This window comes from Ailuropoda melanoleuca, chromosome 8 (assembly GCF_002007445.2).
Source record: "Ailuropoda melanoleuca isolate Jingjing chromosome 8, ASM200744v2, whole genome shotgun sequence".
Lineage (NCBI taxonomy): Eukaryota > Metazoa > Chordata > Mammalia > Carnivora > Ursidae > Ailuropoda > Ailuropoda melanoleuca.
The window spans coordinates 81,688,055-81,713,092 of record NC_048225.1 but is presented as its reverse complement, the minus strand read 5'-3'; the positions used below and the strand labels follow the sequence as shown (position 1 = coordinate 81,713,092).

The following is a 25,038-nucleotide window of genomic DNA, read 5'->3' as shown; positions in this document are numbered from 1 at the left end:
CTGAGGTGGGAAGATATTCAGTGGATTAGAGGAATTTTAAAGAATATACTGATAGTGAGAAGAAAAGCTTTATTCTAATAGCTGCCCACTACAAAGAAACAAAAAACCAAAACCAAAACAAACCCAAAAATAAAAACAGGAAAAAAACAAAAAACAACAACCCCACAACCCCCCTCAAAACCCCTCAAACAAACAAACAATTATGTAATTAGTATAAGGTAATGTGTTGGTAGTCTCAAAAGTGTTAAAATTTGGTCTATATCACCTTGGATATGTTACTTGTAAACTGAAGTTTTAAATGTAGCTAAACTATCTTGAAATAGGTATCATTTATGAAACCACTGAAATATCTAGACTTCAGAAGAACAAAGCAGTTTACAGTTTTTGGCCCCTGTTTGCCTCCTACCACGTCCACCAAACTATCTAGAGCTCCTTAAACATTTCCTAGTCTTAGCACCTGGTAAACAATGAGCATCCAATAAAAGTGTGTTGAATAATGGAATAAATGCACGCATGAATGATGACGGCCACCGCTTTTAAGTAACAATTCTCTCGTTGGCAGATGAAAGGACGTCTTACGGAAGTATACCAAAATGTCTTGAGAAAAAGTTATAATTCAAAGAAAAGTATTTTGATGCTGGGAAAACGACTCTTTCTAATCACCTTGAGATGAATATTATCTCATAAAAGCTATGTACAATAAATATTTCTGTAAGGAAGAAAAAGAAATACTGGGTTAAGATCAGAACGTCAAATCTTTTATATTCTTTAGTTATCACCGAAGCCCACTATTTTGGGTGAAGACTGTATTAATCAAGATACACTGGGTTATGTTTATCTAATCATCTCACCATCTTAGTAGCACAAAACATGTTCCACTTCTATCTATGAGCAGATCGACTAAGAGAGACGGGGGCTTGGCTCTACGCTACGCTCACTCAGGGACTTGGGCTAAAGGAGGCTCCTCCGCACGTGTCTATAGCTGCTTCAGCAGAAGAAAGGAAATGTGGCAAGTTATGTACTAGTTCTTAAACCTTCAGGTAACTTCTGGTCTCATTTCATCAGACAAAAAGTCACACGACCACACCCGATTTCCTCGGGAAAAGGATATACAACTGTATCATGTATCCAGAAAGAAGACTGGGAATATCTGGTGAACAGTAACGTGGACTACCCCAGTGCTTACCCAGGCCAAGTATTTTGCAAACACATAGGCATTGCTCCTTTCATATGAGAAAAATGGAAACAAACTTATTTGAATCATAAGTAATACTATTTAGCTGACTAAAAAAAAAAATGCTTATGCTGTTTCTTGTTATTCCCGTAGCCCAAAGAATAAGTATAAAGACTCCTAGAAAATACCACATAGACATAATCCCTAAGCTGTTTTTTATCATCGGTGCATAGAGATTGACTGGAGGGAAGAAAACAAGAAAACTGTTTTTTAAAGTACTACATTTCTTTTTTGTTTTTTTAAATTTTTTATTTAAATTCAACTTAGTTAATATATAGTGTATTATTAGTTTCAGGGATAGAATTCAGGGATAGATTCATCAATTGCATACCACACCCACTGCTCATTACATCACATGCCCTGCTTAATGTCCACTGCCCAGTTAAGCCATTCCCCTACCCTACCCACCTCCCCTCCAGCAACCCTCAGTTTGTTCCCTATAGTTAAGAGTCTCCTCTGGTTTTCCTGCCTCTCTGCTTTTATCTCATTTTTCCTTCCCTTCCCCTATGTTCATCTGTTTTGTTTCTTAAATTACACATATGAGTGAAATCATATGGTATTTGTCTTTCTCTGACTTATTTCGCTTAGCATAATACCCTCTAGTTTCATCCACATCGTAGTACATTGCTTTTTCTTTTTTCTTAAGATTTTATTTTTAAGTAATCTTTATACTCAACGTGGGGCTTGAACCTACAACCCCGAGATCAAGAGTTGCACGCTCCACCAACTGAGTCAACTGGGCTCCCCGAAAGTACTATATTTCTTAGAGATAGACTGGTCTCCTGTACAATCTTAGCATTGCTAGGGAAAGTCACTATCATTTGTTCTCCAAGGCAAAGGCTTTATTTACTACTGATTATGATTCAATCAGGATGAGTCACCACATTTGCTCATAAATGTAGTCAGCAAACCAGACCTAAGTTTATGGAATTCTATTTGGACTGTTTATGGTTGGTTCCAAAACCATCTGGCCTAAGTTGAGATTTGGCCCAGGGACCTGCCCAAATACCATATTTATTTATTTATTTATTTATTTATTTATTTTATTTTATTTTTTAATGATTTTTTATTATATTATGTTAGTCACCATACAGTACATCCCCGGATTCCGATGTAAAGTTCGATGCTTCTTTAGTTGCGTATAACACCCAGTGCACCATGCAATACGTGCCCTCCTTGCTACCCATCACCAAATACCATATTTAAATATATTTCTAACAAAAATAGAGTTAAGCAGTTAATTGAGAATGTATTAGATGTTCACTCATACAGTACTTTACTTTTTGTGGAACTTACTATATAATTTCTTGTTTTAATCCATTTATTTAATAAATATTTGTTTTATGTCTATTTGTTGTAAAGCACTACACCAGGTATTGTGAGGGAATCAAAGATAAAACAAACACAAACTCTGGCCCCAAGGAACTTAATAGTTTAATATGGGATTTGGAAACTAAACATAAATATATATGATATAATTAGGGAAGTGTTCTTAATGTCTAGTGTATTTAATCACAAAATATATTTCTTTGACTCTAGAACACCATTGATTGTAAGTCATGCTGTTATTTCATAAACACTAAGAAAAAAGCTGCCAATTAAACTATAACACAATGCTTTATCACTTAAAATGTTTATTTTGTACTAAAGAGGTTTTTAAAAAACTTACTTAGGCAAGTTTGTCATATATCGCAGATTGTACATATAAAAAGAATATATGCAAAATAAATTGGTTAAGGTATTCCTAACACTTCTTTCTTCTGAACTACTTTTTGACTTGGAGTTGTTGTTCATGTTTTTCCACAGAATATCATCCTGTATCCTTTCAAGAATGTTGACGACAGAGTATCTTAAAAGAGTAACTTACAGGAATGTTAAAATGTGAAAAAACATGCATTTTAGGATTGATAATATGGTATTATTTTAGAGAGGTATATAGGAACGAATTTCAGAATTTCAGAAAAAGACAAGGTTACATCATCTGAAGAAGTAAGGGGAAGTTATATGGAAGAAGTGGAATATGCTAGGTCCCAGTGGGTAGACAGGATTTGGGTTTGGGGGTGCTGAGGAGCAAGGGTATTGTATGGAGCACAGCCTGAGAACTGTCATGGAGATAAGAACACAATGGGTACCCATTAAGTAGACTTAGTCTGGCTGGTATATGATTGGACACATCAAAAAATAAGGTTGGGAAGGTGGTTTGTCCACCTACTAATGCATACTTATTGCTCCCATTGGCCCTTAGACTTTTGAGGGAAGGTGTAATGCTGTATCTATCTTAACATCTACTATAGTGTCTCAACTTTAGTAAGTACTCAATATATATGTGAAATTATGGTTGTTCTGGGAATACAGACAAGGGAAAGTTCAAGACAGCCCAGAGTGGTCAGTAATATTTCACAGAGGTAGTAGAATCTACAATAAAATTCTGTTTTTACTCTCCTTGATAAAACTGAAACATGGTTCTCACCTGAGAACATTGTTTAGCTTAGGCTATAAAGGTTGGTCTGGCATCAGTCTATTCGGCCGCATGGTCTCCCACGTGTTCAGGAAGACCATGTAACTGAACAGATGATGCCACTAAAAACTCACTATCTCCAAGCCAGCCTTAGCTCCTACCATGCCTCTGTCCTGGACCAACTATGCAGTGAGCCAGCTTTCCAGTGACATTTTCCTCACTAGGAAACCTCAGAGTGTATGGCATACACACTTTTCCACTGCCCCTTCTGAGCAACTCCTTATGAACAGATCACTATCCTTTGCACCAAGCAATTCTTCTGCCCTGACTATAGCTTATTAGACCAAGGACGGATAACTGACCTAACAGTCCCTAAAAGAGGGGGCCTAGTAAGAGTTCTGCCTGAAGGATATGGTATCACCTGGTCGCTACTAAATATTCTAGCCTGATTCCTGGCCATTCCCTCTTTCACGCTTTACCCTCCAACAACTCTGAAAGCCTGAAATTCTCTACATTCACCATGCATCTCTGCTACTACTCATATTCCCTCCCTTTCCCTGGCTAAGTCATCCTTTCAGACTCAGCTAGGGCATGATCTCTTCTAGAGTGTTTTTTGGCAGGGATTAAACAATCTTTGCCTTCCTAGAGCAGGTCTGATATCAGGCAATTTGTAGGGGCTCAGCAAGTGTCTACAGAATGGAAATAAAATGGGCAGTGAAATGAATAAAAGCCATTGTGGTGTTTTGATGCAAGTACCAGCATAGAAAGAGCCGGCAACTCTGAATCAGAAAGTGTGGCTTCAAATCCTGGCTTCAATTTCTCCTATTGAACGACCTTGGACAAGTCACAACTTCCAAGTTTCAGATTTCTTACCCATAAAATAAGGAATAAAAAATCCTCTTCCTAGGGCCATTCCAAAGAATAAGATAACTGAATAGAAAAGTATTTTTATTTATTTTTATTTTTATTTTTTTTAAAGATTTTATTTATTTATTTAACAGAGATAGAGACAGCCAGCGAGAGAGGGAACACAAGCAGGGGGAGTGGGAGAGGAAGAAGCAGGCTCATAGCAGAGGAGCCTGATGTGGGGCTCGATCCCACAACACCGGAATCACGCCCTGAGCCGAAGGCAGACGCTTAACCGCTGTGCCACCCAGGCGCCCCAGAAAAGTATTTTTAAAATAATGGAAAATGGGTCCCTATAAGCATTAACTGACTATGAATCTAGGAGGAGAGACTACTGAATAGGTGACGTAGAATCACGATTTTTCCCCTTAGGAACTACAACATCAAAAAAAGGGAAGGAACCTAGATGTAAGTTCCACAAATAGCTGGGAGTTTTGGCTCTTTCGTTCAGTGATGTATGCCAGTGCCTACAGGGATACTAGGTACATCATAAGGGCTCAATTAACATTTGTTGACTGAATGAATTTACTGAAGGTTTCCCGGATATGAAGCACGGGCTAGGTGCTTTCCAATATGTAATACTGTGTAACTCATGCAACAACTCCACAAAATAGCTATTCAGCAACTTGCTTTAGGTCACACAGTTAATAGATGAGGAGTTAGGATTTAAACCCAGTATATCGAAAATACTTAAAAAGTTTCACTCATTCATGTATTTTTTGAGCACCTTTTACTGGCCAGATATTTGAGGCACTTGAGATGTCACTGGTGAACAAAACAAACACAAATCTTTGCCTTCATTAGGCTTCATATACTAGTGGATGTAGATAGACAATAAACCAAGAACATAATAAATGAGTAAAAGGCAAGTGCTATAAAAAAAAAAAAAAGAGCCAAGTAAAGAGCTGAGAATATAAAGTGGTCACGATAGGCCTTCTGGAGAAAGATTACACTGAGTAAAGACTTGAAGGAGGTGAGTTAGCCTGTAGGTATGAGAAGGGAAAAGTATTCCAGGAAACAGGAATGGCCTGGGCAAAGGCTTTAAGGCAGAAGAACTCCTGGCATGTTCAGAAAGAGCCAAGAAGTCAGTGTGGCTGGAGTGGAGAAAGCAATGGGAAGGGCTGCAGGAAATGAGCCAATGGGTAGCAGAGCCAGTCCCCGTAGCGGGGTGAGTGGGCAGATCCTGCAAGGCCATCGTGAGGACCTTAGCTTTTACTCTGCTTTCTGAGGAAAGCAACAATGAGAGACAAGACCATGCAAAATGGTCACAAATAAGGAAGCATTTGCTTTTCTGAGAGAAATAACTTTAGGTATGAAAATAGAAATGCATACTGATTTAATATGGTTTTGAGTAAAAATGTGTGTTATGTGAACCGTTCATTTTCTTTATCAACAGTAGACCTATCAACAGCTGGGATACAGAGATGATGTCTGACTTTTCCCAGGTACATGCTGCCAAGTGGCAAAGTACAACTTCAAGCCCAGGGAGCCTGACTCTGGAACCCTTGCTTTTTATCCACTGCACTACACTGACTCTCCACATTCTCATTCTTCTTCAAAATACTGTGGAAGGAGCCAAAACAGATGTGGCTCATATATACAATGGAATATGACTCAGCCGTCAGAAAGGATGAATACCTACCACTTACATCGACATGGATGGAAATGGAGGGTATTATGCTCAGCGAAATAAGTCAATCAGAGAAAAACAATTATCATATGGTTTCACTCATATGTGGAATGTAAGAAATAGTGCAGAGGATCATGGTGGAAGGGAGGGAAAACTGGGAAGAAATCAGAGAGGGAGACAAACCATGACAGAATCTTGACTCTGGGAAACAAACTGAGGGTTGCAGAAGGGGAGGTAGGTGATGGGGATGGGGTAACTGGGTGATGGGTATTAAGGAGGGCACGTGATGTGATGAGCACTGGGTATTATATGCAGCTAATGAATCTAATGATACACTGATGATGTACTATGTTGGCTAATTGAATTTAATAAAAAAATTCAAAATATATATTCCTATAAAAGGTAAAAAAACAAACAAAATACTCTAGGCACTATAATATAATGCATTTTCTCCATGTGTGCTGTACTTAATTTCTATACAGCTCTTATTACAGAATTATATACCACAAAAAGAAAGAAATGCACTATGAGAATTTGAAAATATGAGGGAAAAAAAAGAAAAAATGCCCACTAGGTGTGACATCTGACTTAGAAAAATTTGCCACTAGGCTCCTATCTATATAATTAAACTGAAGTAAAATCCAAACCCTACTGAAATTACTTTTATATGTAACTGATTCTGTAGTCACTGCAGGACAAAAATCCAAATATAAGATTTAGAAAGAAATGGATGTCTAGAGGAAAGCATGATGATGTACTATGTTGGCTAACTGAATTTAATAAAAAAATTCAAAATATATATTCCTATAAAGAGGAAAGCATTTACCTCTCTATTTCACATCAGGTTATGACATCTATGTCTTATGTGAATGTGAGGAGTAAATGATGCTCCCACAAGCTGACTTTAAAATCTAATAGCATCAATGGAAACAAAGGAAAAGACTACAGATAAACTGATTTCATCCTTCTGACACTAACCTAATCCGAAAACATACTAATAAAACCCTCAAAACAAATCCTACCTCATCCAATCCTCCTTGAAAATACTGTTGCTACAAGCTACAATTCTGAAAAATAGTAGAAAGCTTATCATTTAAACAACTCCACTGTCATAAAGCAAATGATACAACTAAAATGACTTACTTTAATTAGTTGGTAATCCCTCTTTTCTGCCAAAATAAGGCTTAAATTTAGCAACTGCCAGTGAAAGGAAAAGCCAAATGTTGCCTTTCTCTGGAGCTTGGTAAATGTTAAGAGAACGACAGAGAAGAGAAGTTGTTCACCACCTCCAAACTGGAGTAACCTCCGAAGACAGAACCTGGCAATCAGGGCATGATTGGTAACCGAAATAAAACGGCTGCTATGCAACCGCTCTCAGAAGCCTCCACGACGGTAACGAGAGCCACTGATTTGCCCGCGTCCTCGGGCTGCGGACGGTCCCTTAAGACGTGGAGGAGCAGAGGCGGAGAAAGATGTCATCACCTTTCACACAAAAACACAGTGATGTGCCACACAAGCCCACTGCCGTCCTGCGTGAGACTTTTTCTTATCAGTGGCCACACCAGGGATTAAGGAAATCTAGGTGATGTAAGCAATTTTAAGAGCACTTCCTTAAAATACAACATGATTCACAGTAAGAAAATGCTACCTTGTCTACTAGAAAGGACACAGGTGAGAATTGTTCTCATTCTGGCTTTTTAAAGTTTTTGTTTAATTAGTAAATTCATTTCTGTGTATTTGTGTATTTTAGCAGTTCATGGAATTATGGATTGCAATTACCTGAGAAGAGTGATGTCCTATATAAATTACTTCCCTCCTTACTCTTTTAGTAGACCTTAGGAACTTACAAATGTTCTGAAAATGTTCACTAGAATCCAGTTGTAGACAATCAACAAGAAAGAAGGAAAAGGAAAGGTAACTGAAAATGTTAAACTCTACTTTTCAGTCACCATATTTTACTTCCTTAGTTTATCTTCCAGTTATTGGAAGTCCAAATACAAAGGGAAACTCTAGGTAACAAGGATAACAACAAAACAAATCATTGCAAAGTGCTTTGTAGTTAACAAGCAGTTTCAGTGTGGGTAATTTCCCCCCTAGTGGGGATTTTTGTTTATTTTCGTTTTTTTGCAAATTAAAGCATCAAAGGGAAAAAAAAGAAGGTCCTATAATAAATTACAATTGTTTTTCTAGCCCAGAGCTGATGAAGCAGAATCTCTGGGCGTGGAGCACAGTGATCTGCATTTTTGACAATCATCCAATGATTCTCTTTTATTAAACAAAGTAAAACATTCATTATGAAACTTTAAAACATACAAAAGCACATACATTAATACGTTAACCACATATCCATTAATCAGATCTAACCCACATTAACATACTGATACATTATTAGATATTAAAATATAAAAGTAAAATATGTACATATTACAATATACATACATGCTACTAACATTATTTTAATATGTTATGTTATAACATATTGATATATTAAGATTTGTTGGGGGGGGCAAACACCTCTTCTATCCCTAAGAATATTCTTTGTCTTAAGAGATTCATTTTCATTTGATCAGATACTGTTATATGAGATTTCTTTGGATTATTACCTTCCCGTTAAATTTTTTCAAACCTTTTACTTTCTACTTTTATGTTTTAAACGTATCTTTAAAAAAAACACATCAGGTCTACTGGGGTATAATTTACAAAAGGAAAATTCACTATATTTATGTGTATAATTTGATGAGTTTTAACAAATGTATATACTACTGCAACCAAGATACAGATTTCTACCACCCAAAACATTTCTTTGTGCCACTTTACAGTCAATCCAATCCTCCCATCTCAGCCCCTAGAAACCACTAATCTGCTTTGTCCCTACAGTTTTATCTTTTGCATACTGTCATATAAATGGAACTATGCAGAAAGGAGTCTTTTACCACTTAACACACTGTTTTGGGAATTGATCCATGGTATTGTATGTATCAGTAGTCCATTCCTTTTGATTCCACATATGGATATACCAAAATATGTTTACCCATGTGCCAACTGATGGGCAATGGGCATTTGGGTTGTTTCCAGTTTGGGTCTATTAAGAATAAATCTGCTAAAAAAATGTGTGAACAAGTCTTTACGTGGACATATGGTTTGGGAACCATGAAGTTAAAAGCTTGGTTTGAAATTCACAAACAAATACCGTGGAGAGATGGCAACTTGTTAAAAGGATAAGATGTCAGTGAGATGGAGTGGTGGAGGGAACCTGAGAAGGGAAGGAATCCCTGATGTTTTCTCCTTTCTATGTAAAGTAATCATAGATTTACAGAACATTTGGAAAAATAGTAGCGTTTTCTCTTACTCAACTTCCCCTAATGTTAACATCTTACATAACCATAGTAAAATTATGAAAATGAGAAAATGAACATAGGGTAGCATACTGACAAATTACACACCCAGTTCTAACTTCACCAGTTTTTCCACCATATTCATTTACTATTGCAAAACTGTCACAACACGGCAGCTCAAACAGTACAAATCTAGTATCTTACAGAAGTCCAAAAAGGGTCTCACCTGGCTAACATCAAGGTGTCTGCAGGGCTATATTCCTTTTTGAAGGCCCTAGGAGAGAATCTGTTTTGTGCCTCTTCCAGCCTCCAAAGCACACTCTTTGGTTTATGGTCTCCTTCCATCTGCAAGGTCAGTAATGCTGTATCTTTCTGAAAGGTTCTGTTTTTAAGGGCTGTGATTAAACTGAACCCACCTAGACAACCTAGGGTACTCTTCTCACCTCAAGGTCTTTAGCCTTAATCCCATCTGCAAAAGTCTCTTTTGCCATGTAAAATAACATATTCACAGATTCTGTGTATTAGGATGTGGACATCTTGGGGGCCATTATTCTATCTTCCTTCCACACATAGTTTATGTAATTACTTTCTAACGAGTGGGCCATTTAGGTTGTTCACAATATTTTGTAATTATAAACAATGCTGCAAAGAATACTTTGCGCATCTGTATTTTCATACTGATGGATGTGTACCTTCAGGGTAAACTGCTGGAAGTGAGACTGCTGGGTCAAACGATAAGCACTTTGGTAGGTTTGGCAAAATCCCCTCTAGAAGGGTTGTACTAATTTGTATTCCCATCAGCAATGTGCGAGGGTGTCTGTTTCCCTGATCTCACCAAGTAACTTTATTGTCATTTGGCATGGTTTTTGCTAGCCTAAAGGTGAAATAGTATCAAAATATTGTTCTAATTTGCATTTCTCTGATTACAAGTGACTTTGAACATTCTTTTTATATGTTCAGGACAATTTTTATACATTGGGAATTACAGTTCATACTTTTTCCCCCAGTTTTTCTATTGGGTTTTGGTCATTTGTCCCTCAATTTCTAATAGTTCTTTATATGTTGTCAATGTTTTCTCTCAGCCGGTTGTCTTTTAACTTTGCTATGATGTTTTTCTGCCACACAATTGAAAAAAAAAGAGTTATTTATTTGAGAGAGAGAGAGAGAGAGAGAGAGATTGAGAATGAGCGCACTAGAGGAGGGGCAGAGGGTGAGAGAATCTCAACCAGACTCTGCCCTGAGCATGAGCCAGGCCCGGGCCAATCCCACAGCCCCAACCCAAAACTGAGTCGGATGCCCAATTGACTGAGCCACCCAGCTACCCCACCACACAATTTTTAAAACCATTTTGCCTCTGGCTAAAACCATTACCAAAAGTTTTTTCCTACATTAGGGTTATCAATGTTTCCTTCTAGTACTTGTATGATTTATTTATTTATTTAATTTCACATTTAGAACCTTAATCCATTTGGAGTTCACACTTATGTGAGGTGTGAAATATGTATCTAATTTTATCTTTTTCCCCAAATGACCACTCATTTGTCCCTACACTATTTCTTTCAAATACCAACTCCTCAGAAAGCCATTCCTGATTTCTCTAATAGGAGCTTTAGTCTTCTGCCTCTGATTATTTAAGCTCTTTTGTTTATATTACTGTTTTCCTCTGTCTTGACCAATAATTAGTTCTATTTCTATGACATATCCCCTACTGAGTCTTAACTCCTGAAGGCAAACATTATTGAGCTCATCTTTGTATTTCTTCAATGCTTAGCATACAGTGGTGACTTAATATATACTCACAGAATGCTAATGATTAACCCGAATTATTAAGAAAAGTCCAATACACTCAAGAAAGTAGCAAAAATATCTAATACATTCAAGGGAAAAAAACCTTAAAATTATTAAAATTAAGCTAAGTCTGTGTTTAAAGTACAAAAGTTTAGTATCTGGAATATTCACTTCTGGAGACCACCTCAGTTCCTGCTAATGAGATATATGTTGATTTTCTTATGACTGGCAGAGGCTGCTAATCTAAAGTTCACAGAGTATGAATATAAGAAAATGGCTTTAAGGGATAAAATAATGAGAAATGATGGGTCAAAACTAAGAAAGAGAACATTCTCCCAAAGTGAGGTCTATTAGTCTATTGGACAGTCTCCCAGAGGTTATCATGGAAGCCTGAAAAAGCATCAGATAATAAAATGTGAGAGATACTTTTTCATTGTCAGGGGAGATGGACTAGATGAATTTAATTGAAGTTTTCCATCTCTCATTTCTAGGACTCTAAGAATAAAAGCATCACAGATGGAGGGGGGCTTTGGAGCCTAGTAGTTATTTAAAAAAATAAAATTCTTACTGCCTCTGGTGAAATAAAATGCACCTAAAACCCGTATTATGGAAATGGCAGTAGGCAAAAGATACAAATAAAACAATATAATTATTCTTTACTAACGTTTATCAGGATGGATTTTTTTTTAATATAGAATAAAATGGGGAAGGGAAGGAGAAACACATCATGGAAAAGATTTTATTAGACATATTTATATAACTTCTAGACGCTACTTCCTAACTGTACTGTTTCTAATGCTGCAAATATTTTTTTTCATTATAACTTTAGGCCCCAAATATTAACATATTGATCCTTAGTATATAGCACCTTTTTTTTTTTCTGCAACCCTCCAAGGATCTTAAAATACCTGTGCAGTATTTCATTGCCATAAAAAAGGCATCATAGGCCCTTAAAGTAGGTCAAACAATTTGCTCTTGGTCACATATGTGAGACACTAACTGAACATACATTAAACAAATACAGCTCTTACCACTCCTTTGCCTGTTTTAGGTGCAAGTTCCTAAACGCTAATAATATAAAACTGATACTCTGGCAGAATTCAAAGGCAGGTAACACAGGCCCTAGGTCGTATGGTCAGAAGAGTGCAGAGCTTTTTCCAACTGCAGGTGCCTGATTTTTTTTTTTTTAGATTTTATTTATTTATTTGACAGAGATAGAGACAGCCAGTGAGAGAGGGAACACAAGCAGGGGGAGTGGGAGAGGAAGAAGCAGGCTCACAGCAGAGGAGCCTGACGTGGGGCTCGATCCCATAACGCCGGGATCACGCCCTGAGCCGAAGGCAGACGCTTAACCGCTGTGCCACCCAGGTGCCCCCAGGCGCCTGATTTTAATGGAGAAGAGCTCCTGAGTGACAACGGTCTCACTTACTGCATAAAATATGAGCCCCAGTAGCTAAGGACAGATCATCAGGTTTTGACCTTCACTTCTGCTGGAGCTATTATCTTTTTCTCATTTAACTTTTAAAGAGTTGAGAGCAGACCATATTCCGATACATCCAATTATTACTTGAGTAAGAAGCCAACTAAGATAGTCCCCATGAGTTACTCTATCATTAATCTCACAGGGTTTCCACAGAAAGAAAATTATTTCCTTCTATTCACTACATTCCTCCCTTAATTCTATTTTACTTAACAGATTAATATAGACCCTTAAAAAAAACATTTCACAATGGTGATTAATTTAAACCATCGACTAATGATGGAGATGTTATGGCTTAAGAGGTTAATGTCTTTGCAATGGGCGTATCCTAGGTAATCATGAGTCACCTATACATTAAGCGAGTTTTCATAAACAGGTTAGAAAAAAGAAAAGGTCTTGGAATTATAAGATTTACAAGATACAGTCCTGACCTTCTAGAACAGTGGTTACTAAATTGTCTTGACTATGTATAAACTGAGTAAAATATTGTTTGGTATGCATTCTTAAAATTGTTTACTTACAAAATACAAGAATGTTCTAATGTATGATAAAACATTCAATAACATAAAAATTTAAAGAGTGAAATTTTAAAAATCAAATATTTATTATTTTCTTTCTGCAACTCAGATGGATCATACTGAGTACCCTCTGAGATATATACATCCTATTCTGGAGACCATCGCCTAGAATATCACAGACCAGGGAAGGCAGCCATGCAATAATGACCCTACATTAAGTACGATAACCAATAAATGCATGTTCTTATGGAAGGACAGGGAAGGTCAAGGCTAATGTTCTTCTAGATGTAGTGACACAGTGGAGCTGAATTTTAAAGAATGAGAATACTTTTAGAAAGCATAGAAGGTGGCCTTTTTAGGCAGAAATGTGCAAAGATAGCTCAGGAAACTTGTTTGGGGAACTCTGAAGTTTGGGAAAAATGGAGCACTAAGATGGAGCACCCTCTAAGTTTGAAGGCTGAGAGATCTGGGGGTGGGGATGCAGACATTGGGTGTTAGGAAATGAAACTGGAAGGGTAGCCAACACCTTGACAATGAAAGGTTCTCTGTGTCAAGTGAACTTTGGTTTTTATCATCCTATAAAACACAAGTCCAACTCAAAAGCTTTCAGCAGGTGACTGATGCTTTTTGATGGAAAAGCTAGCTCTGCCTGGAAACATTTAAATGAGGGGAAGAAAGGAGGGAGGGAAAGAGGAGAGTGGAAAGAACTCACTGTGCAAGCCAAATAAAATGTATAAAATTTGGCCAAGTCCATGGGTATGGGACCACAGAGAACTGCTAAACGACTTTGAGCAAGGGAGAGTCAAGTCATGATCAGAGTTAGAGCAGCAGTGTGAAGGCTAAAGTGGGGACAGAGGTGCTAGAGGTCAGGAGACTGTTAAAGTCTCTACTGTACTAGATGGAATTGGCTACATATTTGGAGGGGCTCACTGCAAAATACAAGGGCTCTTGTTCAAAAACCAGGAACTCAGGGCCATTAAAACTATTAAAATCAAAAACTTTCCTTTCTTAACCCATCTCTCTCTCCATCTGCTCTTGGTGTTTTTCATTTGCTATTTAATGTCATGCTCCCTCAGGCACCAGGGCAAGTGCAGACCTTCACAGGAGCCCAGGGCTTCTGCCCACGACTCAGTATGTGGGTGGCCTACTGGTTGCCAGGTTGCCCTTCCCTAGCCAATAAACGCATGTGCCATGCCCAGGCCCAGGGTAGGGAAGTTGAGCCAGGCTTCTTCCCTTCCCACAGCTGCCTCTGCAACTCACTAGGTATCTGGCCTAGGGATGGGCAAGAGGCTTGCTCAAACTGAGTTGTGGCCTTTGGCCACCAGCCAGACACCAGTGAAGCTGACAAGCAGGAGCAAGGACAGTCCTGCCAAGCACTGCCTTGGGATGCCACAGGGTGTGCAGGCTAACCCCTATCTTTTTTATGCTTGTATAAGGCCCGTGCCAGGGTCAGAGAGTGACAGCTAGGGCTGGATGAGGCAGATGGGAGAGGCTGGTTGGGGTTCCGGGGCGGGGGGAAGTGGGCAGTATAGAATCCATCCCAGGGAGGCAACAGGAGGTGGTTCCAGGCCTTGGCTCCAAGTCCCAGCACATGCTCCACTGTCCCATTGGACCTCACTTACAGAACATGAATCCAAAGATGGATCAATAAGAATCTTAGGATGGAAACCACAGAACATTAAACTGCATGCATAGGGCCTTTCTGAGTGCAGGTCCTGTGCAATGCACTGGTCTCATGCTCATGAAGCAGGTCCTGGTACTGGTAGAGGGGAAGAATGTTATAATAATAAGCAGGGATAATTGAAGTAAGTGGCAGTAGGGCCGGGAAATAGTTCGATGGATGATTCTGAAGAGAGGAAAAGAGAAGAAGATCTGGTAACTGAATTTGGGAGGAAAGAAAATACTACGGTTCTGGGAACTGAAGAAATTTGTAGTACTGCAAAGTTAGATTCAGGGGGAAAAGGGTTTTGGGGAGAAACGTAAGTGAAAACATTTTGGAGCAAGCTGAATTTACATTACTATGGGAGATCAGAACTAAGTATTAGTTGAATCCAGAGGATTATTTGGAAGAAGATTCTCCAGCAAAACAACATCGCTTTCTATTTCCTGATTTGTTGATCATTAATTTCATTACTATACAAAAAGTCAGGGAAAGGTCCTTCTAATATGAAGATCTCAGCATTAAATCATTAAACAAGGCCACCTCTAAAACATCATACAAGACTATAGAGGCAAAGGTGGACTATATACAAAATGAAAAAAGTCAAGCAGTTTATCTAATAGACATGAACTTATAGAAGAGATTATAAAATATACTAGATAAGATACAAATAACTCAAGATGTAAAAGTTTGCAAAAATTAAAAAATATTCATAAATGTATATGACTGCCATAATTTTTTTCTTTTAAAACCAAATGTCATGCTTCCTATTTTGATATCTAGTAAAAATGTAGGAAGCTATACAAGCTTCCCTATAGCAGGCAAAATTACAGTAGTTTGCACAAAAATGCAAATATGCACAGTATCACGAATGGGCAACTAAAAAAACTTGCAGAAAATAAGCAGCCAATATATAATGAAATGTATTTTGTTGTCACTTTTCCTCCCCAAAATAGATTTCATTTAAACCAATATATCCAAAATATTATCACTTCAACTTGAAATAAATATTAAGTATTCAAGATAACTGTCTATGCTTTTTTCTCAAGTTTTTTTTTTTAACAGCTTTATTGAAATATAATTCACACACCACCAAACTCACTCTTTTAAAGTGTACACTTTAGTGGTTGTTGTCTATCCGGAAAGGTGTATAACAGTCACCACAGTCTAATTCTAGAATATTTTCATCATTCCCCAAAGATATCTTATATGAATTAGCAGTCATTCTCTCCTCAACCCCTGGCAACCATTAATATAGTTTCTCTCTCTATGGATTTGCCTATTTTGGACATTTCACATAAATAGGATCCTATAATATGTGGCCTGTTGTGTCTGGCTTCATTCACTTAGCATCATGTTTCCAAGGTTCTTCCATGTTGTAGCACGTCATTCCCTTTTATGGGTGAACAATGGAGAGACCGTGTTTTGTATATCCATCCTTCAGCTGATGGACATTGGGTTGTGTCCACTTTTTGGCTGTTACAGATAATGCTGCTGGGAACATTCATGTCTGAGGTTTTGTATAAACACATGTTTTCAATTTTCTTGTTTATATGCCTGGAAGTAGAATTGCTAGGTCATATGGTAACTCTATATTCCATCTCTTGAGGAATTGTCAAGCTGTTTACAAAGTGGTTGCAAAACTCCCTTCAGCATTATAGGAGGGTTCTAATTTTTCCACATCCTTGTCAACACTTAGGTTCTCTCTTTCTGATTACAGTCATCCTAGTATGTATGAAGTGGTATCTCACTGTGGTTTTGATCTGCATGTCCCTAATGGCAAATGATGTTGAGCACTTTTTCATGTGCATACTGGCCATCTGTACATCTTCTTTGGAGACATGTCTATTCAAATCCTTTTGGAACCTTTTAGTAGCTACGACAGTCTGCAAAATAATTTTGTAGTGATATTATAACCAAATAATAACCTGGGAATGAATTTCTTTTAAAATGAAATTAGTAGGTGCTTAATATAAAACATACGTTTAAAGATCCAGTGGAATCATCCTGGCATTAGTTATAGAATTAATGGGCCTGATAGTAGGAAGGCCCTCAAGGTTACTATTTACCAGCAATGCTCATACCCTGCTGAGTATAGGTATAGCTGAGAAGTACAAAAATACCTTCCTGTACAGCTAATACCAGCAAAACTGAGACGTTGGCAAGGTTTCATTTCCATGTCCCTAGCTTAACTTCGGTGAAAGAGGAAAGCATCTAATATCAGTTATATTTGGAGGTTAACTACATGTTACTTTAAGTGGGCATTAGCCCTTCAAAACATTTATTTCTAATTGTGAAATGAAAGGTGTTAAGCCTCCACCCCCCACCCCCCCATTAAAGCAGAAGAAAAATATCTCTTCTTTGCTTTGAGGAAGTGGGGCTTATAGTATACTCCCCATAAGAACGAGCTAGAAGTGAGTTCATCTCATTCCCTGTCTCAAATAGCCATCTTCTTCTGGACAGGATACATCGGCATCTTCCCCAGTTAGTACTGCCGCAAACCTATTTTATGAAGAACCATAGACTGAGGAGAGTGCCCATCATTCTTTTGATTCTTTCGAGCTGAGAATCTTGGCAATATTCCCTGCCATGCCTGTTCCCTTTTCCCCCGGGTTATTTGTTATCTCTTTTCTATCTCCCTTAAGGGATCCTATCTAACCTTATTCCTTTTCTCTCTGCTTCAAATTTTATATTTTTTAAGGATATTTATTATTTAAAAAATTATACTCCTTCTGATTATAAAATGATTTAAAGTTATAGTTAATATTTAACATCTTCAGACTATAATTTTTCTTTTCTGACATTCTTATTTATTATATTATTTTTATCTCTGGTAGTACTATTTCGATAGACATATAATACAAATATATCCATATATTATATATTCATACATACATGAATATAAATACACTCTCTATTAAAAAGAGGTACCACTGCAGGGTGATCCTACTTTGGATTTTAACTCCATACAGATGGTCAGTAAAGAGAAGAAAAGTTGGATACAGAATCTTTAAGTAGCAGAGAACAGAACTTGAAGCATCCAGGAATGCAGCTGCAATGAGGAATAAGAAAGTTGAAATGGTACTGTGCCTTGCCTGCTATGAATTCAAATTGATTATTTCACCCCTAAGACCGAGATTCTTAGGCTGGTCAGAGGTCACTATGCCACAATAAAGTATTCCGTCAATTTAGACTTGTCATCTGAACTGACGGTGTCAAACACTTGGAAGAACTAGTATACAATGTAGCATTTGTGAGCAATAACAGGCCACTGAAAAATACTGCTTATTAGTTTCTTACGCCAGACTTGAAGGGACAGAAGGAAGCACTGATGTCTACCAGGAAGACATGGACTAAAATGGGTTTCTAACACATTAACCAATCATTTGGACAAATAGGTCTCAACCCCGGGTACATGTTAGAATCACCTGGGAAGGTTTCAAAAAAATACAGAACACAGGGTTCTTAGTCCAGAGATTTTGCCTTAACTAGTTTGAGGTGGAGCCCAGGCATTAGTTTTGTTTGTTTGTTGTTTTTGGAGACGCTCCTTAGGTGATATTTAGGTAGAGCCAGAGCTGAAAACCACTGGTTTTGACAACGAACAATATTTGACCTTTATCAAGTGGGCATGAAGCTTTGTCTGTTTAACTTGTAAAAACAAAAATCTTACTGAGGATCTTATTGATCTAATTGAGGATTCTATTCACAACAGAGACCAATACCAACTGAGCCTCACATCTCAATACTTAGGGAAGAATGTAACATTTCTTTTTACATAAGAATTTAACTTAGCCTACATTTACTCTTCCAAAGCTTTCCTTTTTCTAAAAACTGTGCAAAGTTTTCATCTTTTGACAGTCCTTTGTATCTACTCTATCTGACTGGGAATGCTCAGGTGTCACTATGACAGGAACAAGAAGGGGTTACAAAGGAATAATCAGCTACTGCCTTAGTTCAACTATGCTTTCTGGTTGTCTTGGCATGTATTTTAGTGCCTGAATTCTTTCAGAGCCAAGCTCAAAGCTAATACAAACGAAGCAGCTGCAACTGCATTGTGTTACATTTACATGGAAGGCCAACTCAGACCATTGTGTTATGGAAATGAGAACACTAAGCCAAGCACCTGGCCCGGAACACAAGCAGCTTTCTTTTAGCCAGAGCTAAATTGATGGCATCGTCTAAGGAGAAGTGATATAAAAATCATAAATATCAATAGTCACTTTATAAATAGAACATTAAAGAAAGAAGCCTGTTCCAAAAACTCAGTCAATGTGAAACAATTATATACGATTACAAGGTGTGATCATTTTCCCTTTCTGAATTAAATTTAAGTACCTGGATAACTTTCATCAGTTTACTCATTTCTTCCTAATCACCCCTGCAATGTCATTTGAATGTAGCTTTAACAAAGTATAAGACATACAATGGATGTTTTACTTAAAGGAAAACACAAATATGACAAATGTAAAAAGTCTAGCAAGATGCTAAAGAAAAAAAAGAAAAATAGCATCTAAAAAGGGGCAAAAACTACTTAAAAGACTAAAATGGTTCTTGAAGAAGCTAATAGTCAAAACTCAGATCTGGAAAAACACTGTGAGCTTATACATATGTATGGCTCAACCTAAAGGGCTCAAAGAATTATCCACAAAAACAAATCATTAAATAAAGAATTCTATCTAGTTTCACTTCCCAATGTAAGTAGACACAGTATACACTATATACATAAAATACCATAGCCCTGAATTCCAAATATATATTAAAATCTCTCTTAGTTGAAGAAAAAAATGTAACTATTCTGCACAGGTATACTCATTTACTCCAAATGATTGCTTAGTGATTATTAAATGGCTTAGTAATCCATTCGACTGAGATATTATCAGTAATACCAAGAGAGTAAATGTGAGATACTCACTTGATTCTGGAAGTTCAATAATTCATGCATATCTAATCTGTTAAACAATTCTTTGCCGAGCGCTTACTGTGTGCAAAGTACTATGTTAGGCATTGAGGTAGCTACAAAGATGAGAGGAGATGTTTATTATCTAATGAGGGACACAACCTACAAATAAACAATTGCAACTGGAATTAAGGTAAAGAAATATGGAATGAACAGAAGAAATGGAAAAACTACCCTGCAGATCTCTGCTTTTCCTTACGGCTATGATTAGATAAAAGTACAAATACACTGAAACATTCCTAAAAACCAAGACCTTGCCTTATCTATATGTTCAGTGGCCACATGAGTTCCCTCTTATGTTTATTTTTATTTTTAAATTTATTGACTCTGCTGTCTACCACTGGCATAAAGATGGCTTAGACTAAGTAAGAAATATACATGAATACAATGTTGAATGGTTATCCATTTTAAGTTTTTAAAAAGATACATTTTGGGAGATGAGAAAGATACACAAAGGTTTTGGGCTTCCTTACTTTGGGTTCACTGCTACAGTTATTCCTTGGCTCCTTCCTGCCATATCCAGCAGCAGTTAGCAGGATATAAGGGACTCTTACCCATCTGCTTCTCCTGGGTCTCAAGCTAACCACTACTCTAGAACTACCAGCAGGCTCGGCTGATAGCCGAGGGTGGGTGCTGAGCTGGACCTCAATTGAATGGCACGCAGTCCCGGACCTATCACCCTGAGCTGGGATACTGATAGCAAGAGGAAAAGAGTCACTTGGGGAAAAGTCAAGTAATTTACCAATACCTCACAGAATTTCTACAAATGGAGGTGGGAAGAGGAAGGCCCTTTTGGAGAGTCCACGACTAGCTCCTTTTCGGTTTAGCTTTTGAGCCAAGATAAATATTTAAAAACAAAACAAATCTCTAACGCTTGCCAAATTTAGTTAAGCTTGACAAACATACATTCACAGTCTTGCCCCAACCTACCTCCCCACCCTTCTATCTTGCCATTTTTGCCTACATGCTTTTCTACTCGTGCCTCACTGAACCCTTTCTATGTTCCCTGGATGCCTCAGTCACTTTATGAAGTGTGACTTTCTAAAATGCTATTGCCTCAGCCTGGAATACTCTTCTTCCTGTCAATTATTTTCATTCAGCCTTTGAAACAGCTCAAATACTGGCTCCCCGGCAAAGCCTTAGCTTACACAATGCATTGTTAAAAATCTGTGTCACCACGCTTATCTACCTCCTTATGAATCTGGTCATTTTTCTGTCCCTTGCTACTAGACTAGAAATGCTCTGGGAGTGGAAAATTCTGTTGTGTTCATTTCTGCTTCTCCAGGACCTAGTGCCAAGAAAGTTCCAATAATTGGTGAATCGCTAATACTTTGCCCAGAGTAAGCACTGAGTAAGTGTGTCACTGTCAATACATTCAGGCAAGGGTTGCTAAAAACTATTCATCTGCTCTTCAGTATTTGCCTGAAAATGGAGCTGGGAAGAACAGGCCCTTTGGAGAGTCCACGGGGTATGGTATTTACTATGGCTGTTCACCATAGTAGAGACACCTGAATCCTAGAACCACAAGAACCTGTGCTTTAAATCTCACTTTTCCTTCAGAAAGTTAGCATGAATCACTTCCATGGAAACAATCATGTTAATAAAATAAGATACTGTATAATTAACTTAGTTAAGTATCTCCAAGTTTGGTTCCTTTTTGCACTGCTTTTCCTTATTCAGAGACTCTGTTGTGATATTAACTACAAAAATGTTTTGTGTTGATCTGAAAACTAGACGTAATTCTTATCAGTATTACATTTAAGTAAGTCACATTAGCTACTGGTATTATATGGAAATTTAACACATACAGTGTACTTCCACAGACATCCAAGTACTGCATTGCCTCATCTAGCCAGCATATTTTGGTTTCTTTTAAAAGAATATAAATTATTTATCCAGCATTACCATGGAATAAGGTATTTCACAAACCAGATTTTTCTGGATAACAAGTTTTATAAGCATCACATATCTTCTAGATTTAAAATACTCTCAATGGATATGTATCACACAATACTACACAGTTATACTTAAAAAAAGCCCTGAACAAGAAATATAATTTCACTCCTTCTTAATGATTCAGGATCATTATTATCAATGCCAATTACTGCACTATGCACCATCCATCCTGTAATACAATGGTACTTTTAAGGACTACTGATAAATATTGTGCTGTTTGTCTTTATCTTAAGTGGATTCGGATTGTTTTTATGACTCCTTGCTTCTCATTTTCTCTGCTTCCTCCCTCAACTCACTGTCATCTTTTTGAAAAACTACAGTCAGTGTGTTCTGATGGTTATTTTTCAAATAATTGTCTAGATAAAAACTGGCTAAATTCTCCTAGAGAATGCATGGGCTTTGTGACTGCAGTTTGCTCATCAGAGGCCTCTCTTTCCTTCAATGTTTCTAAATCCATGAGGTGGCTGAGATTGACAGAAGAATAACAACTGAGTAAATGGTTTGTAAGTAGTGCTAGCGGTCATGTATATGCATCACTGGTTTATTACTTTTACTCAAGAACAATTAATTTTATTATTACGGTTAACCTTAAATTAGCTATCAACTGTTGAAAAATAAATGAAAATTGCTGTTCTTAATTAATTTAAATTTAAAAAGCCTAGTCATGAACTTCAGATTCAATGTAAGTACTTGAATGTTCTATATTATAGAGGGATATCTTTCTTCAGTTATTGACTTTTTTTTTTAAAAGATTTTATTTATTTATTCGACAGAGATAGAGACAGCCAGCGAGAGAGGGAACAAAAGCAGGGGGAGTGGGAGAGGAAGAAGCAGGCTTCCAGTGGAGGAGCCTGATGTGGGGCTCGATCCCAGAACTCTGGGATCACGCCCTGAGCTGAAGACAGATGCTTAACCGCTGTGCCACCCAGGCGCCCCTTCAGTTATTGGCTTTTAAAAAAATTTAAATTTATTCTAGCATGATGGTATCAATATTTCAAATTCTAACTCAATCCTTTTCACCACTTTGTATGGATAGTCAGTTTCACTATATTTGACTTCTCTTTCATTGGGAAAACAAGAAGTGGAGGGAAGAGGAAAAAAATGCCTTTTTCATTCATTAAAAAATAAAACAAAAAGCCAAACATTTAAGTGGGAAGCCATGTCTATGGAACAGAGAAATTCAGTAAGAGAGATGAAATCTGTTATTTTATAATTTCCTGTCATAATTTGGTATAGAATATTAATCCAGTCTTGCTTCTGATCTTTAAAAACGAGAGAATTGGTAAACATTTGAAAGGTGTCACAATAACAGAAATCCACAAGTCTACAAGACACTGAGATATAATAAGGGCAAATCTTGTTCCTTGGGGTTAGTCCAAAATAAAACATTCATTTTGGTTAATTTACAAATGAATGCCAGCTTATATTATCTCAAAATATCAGTTTAACTTAAAAAGTCATCCCAACTAAAAAAAAAAAAAGTATTGGAATACATAAAGAATACAACATATTAACTGAATTAAAAGAAAATAATCTTTTTTTTTCCAATAGAAAAGTCTACTTCTACTCTATACTGATTTCCATTGTACCAATAATAATGACCAACTTCATGGCAGTAATTCTTTTCAAGTTAAAAAATAATAAATTTAATAAAATGATATAATGAGACAGTCTCTTTCTTATTCAATAAAGAAAATGGATTGATTAAAATCTGCATTACTCAGAGTTATATCAAAAAGATCCAAACCAGGACTGCAACTGGTGGTCAGCTGACTTGATCACTTATAGTCTTCAGAGCTTAGCATTCAGGATTTAATACTGATTCTTAGTACTGCCTCATCAGTTTAAGGAATATTTTAAACAGTTATTTCTTCCAGGGCATTTCTTAAGCACTTAATGGTCATCTAAAAGATGGCTTAAGCAAAGCACAGGCCAAGGTCTCAGGATTAGAACTCACAATTGTCTAATTCTCTGACAATCTGCTCTGCAACTTTAGGAGTCCCACCGTTCACTGTTCATGCTCCAGCTCAAGAAAAATAACATAAAAAAACCAAAAAACTCCTTCCACTTGTGAAAAAAAAAAATTCCACTAGCATCTTTACGGAATGATGACAAGTTTTCGCTAGTAACTTGATAAAAGGGCATCCTGCAAAGATTTGCACTCTATAGTTCAGAGGACTTCGAATTTAACATATTTTGTTATATATTTTGGAAATTTCCCACAAGTAAAAATAATTATTCCCTAAAATCTAATAAACCTCCTGCTGAAAGTAGTGGACGTTAACCACAGTTAATCTATGGAAGTTGATAACTCTGTCCTTTAACTTCAGTATTCTAAAGAAATTCTTCAGCAAAATGTTTTGATTCCTTAGTAACTGTCTCCAACTCTAAGGAGAAAGGAGAGAAAAGGAAAATATCTTTTAAAGAAGAGGAGCACTTACTGGTACTTTGAAGGGTGAGGTATTTACAGTGTCCATGGAGTTGGGTTTCTCTGATGTACTGGTCCCTGAGATACTCCGTCTGCGAGGGGACCTTTCTGCCGGCACCTCTGAAATGAAGAAAGAAACATCATGAAGAAACCAAAATTTAGGATCTTTGACTACATTGTAAAATTATTGGGGTTTTCTCCCCCCATAAAAAAAATCAGTTTGCTTTAAAGGTACACTACATTCTATCTCCACATGATTTATCTCTTTTTATCTCTGTGGTATTCGAAGTATTGAGGCACTAGGGGGACCTGGTTACACTTAAGAAATCTGCTTTAACACAACAGATTATATCTGTGCACATATAAAAAGTAAATTTTTCTGAGCTATGTTTAATATCTATAAATTCACTTACTATTTCTATCTCACAGTGTATGAATCTACTTCTCAGCAATTTGTCAGCAATATAGGAGTTAATAGAACCCAAAGAAATTCTTGATATTCTTGTGAACAAAACACAGTCTTGTGTTGCACATGATTTGATGGTGTCTGCACAAAGGTCAAAGTTCAGTTCTGTGCAGATAAGATGATTCACCAGACTGCAGCCAAAGGGCCACTGAAAGCTGCTGCTAGGATAAAATAACATATATGCCTATGCAGATATAAAAATAGATCAGCTTCTCCTTGTGC

At 37.2% G+C, this 25,038-nt stretch overlaps 1 protein-coding gene across 7 annotated transcripts in view; it reads right to left on the bottom strand.

Annotated features, from left to right (window-relative positions):
• Positions 1–25,038, bottom strand: part of RASAL2 (RAS protein activator like 2) — a 365,023-nt gene that overhangs the window by 65,358 nt on the left and 274,627 nt on the right. For all 7 annotated transcript variants that reach the window (XM_011220942.3, XM_002916183.4, XM_034666769.1 and 4 more), the window contains one exon: positions 24,364–24,470. In XM_011220942.3, the coding sequence (XP_011219244.1) occupies positions 24,364–24,470 (107 nt within the window). The remainder of the gene's footprint in view (positions 1–24,363; positions 24,471–25,038) is intronic.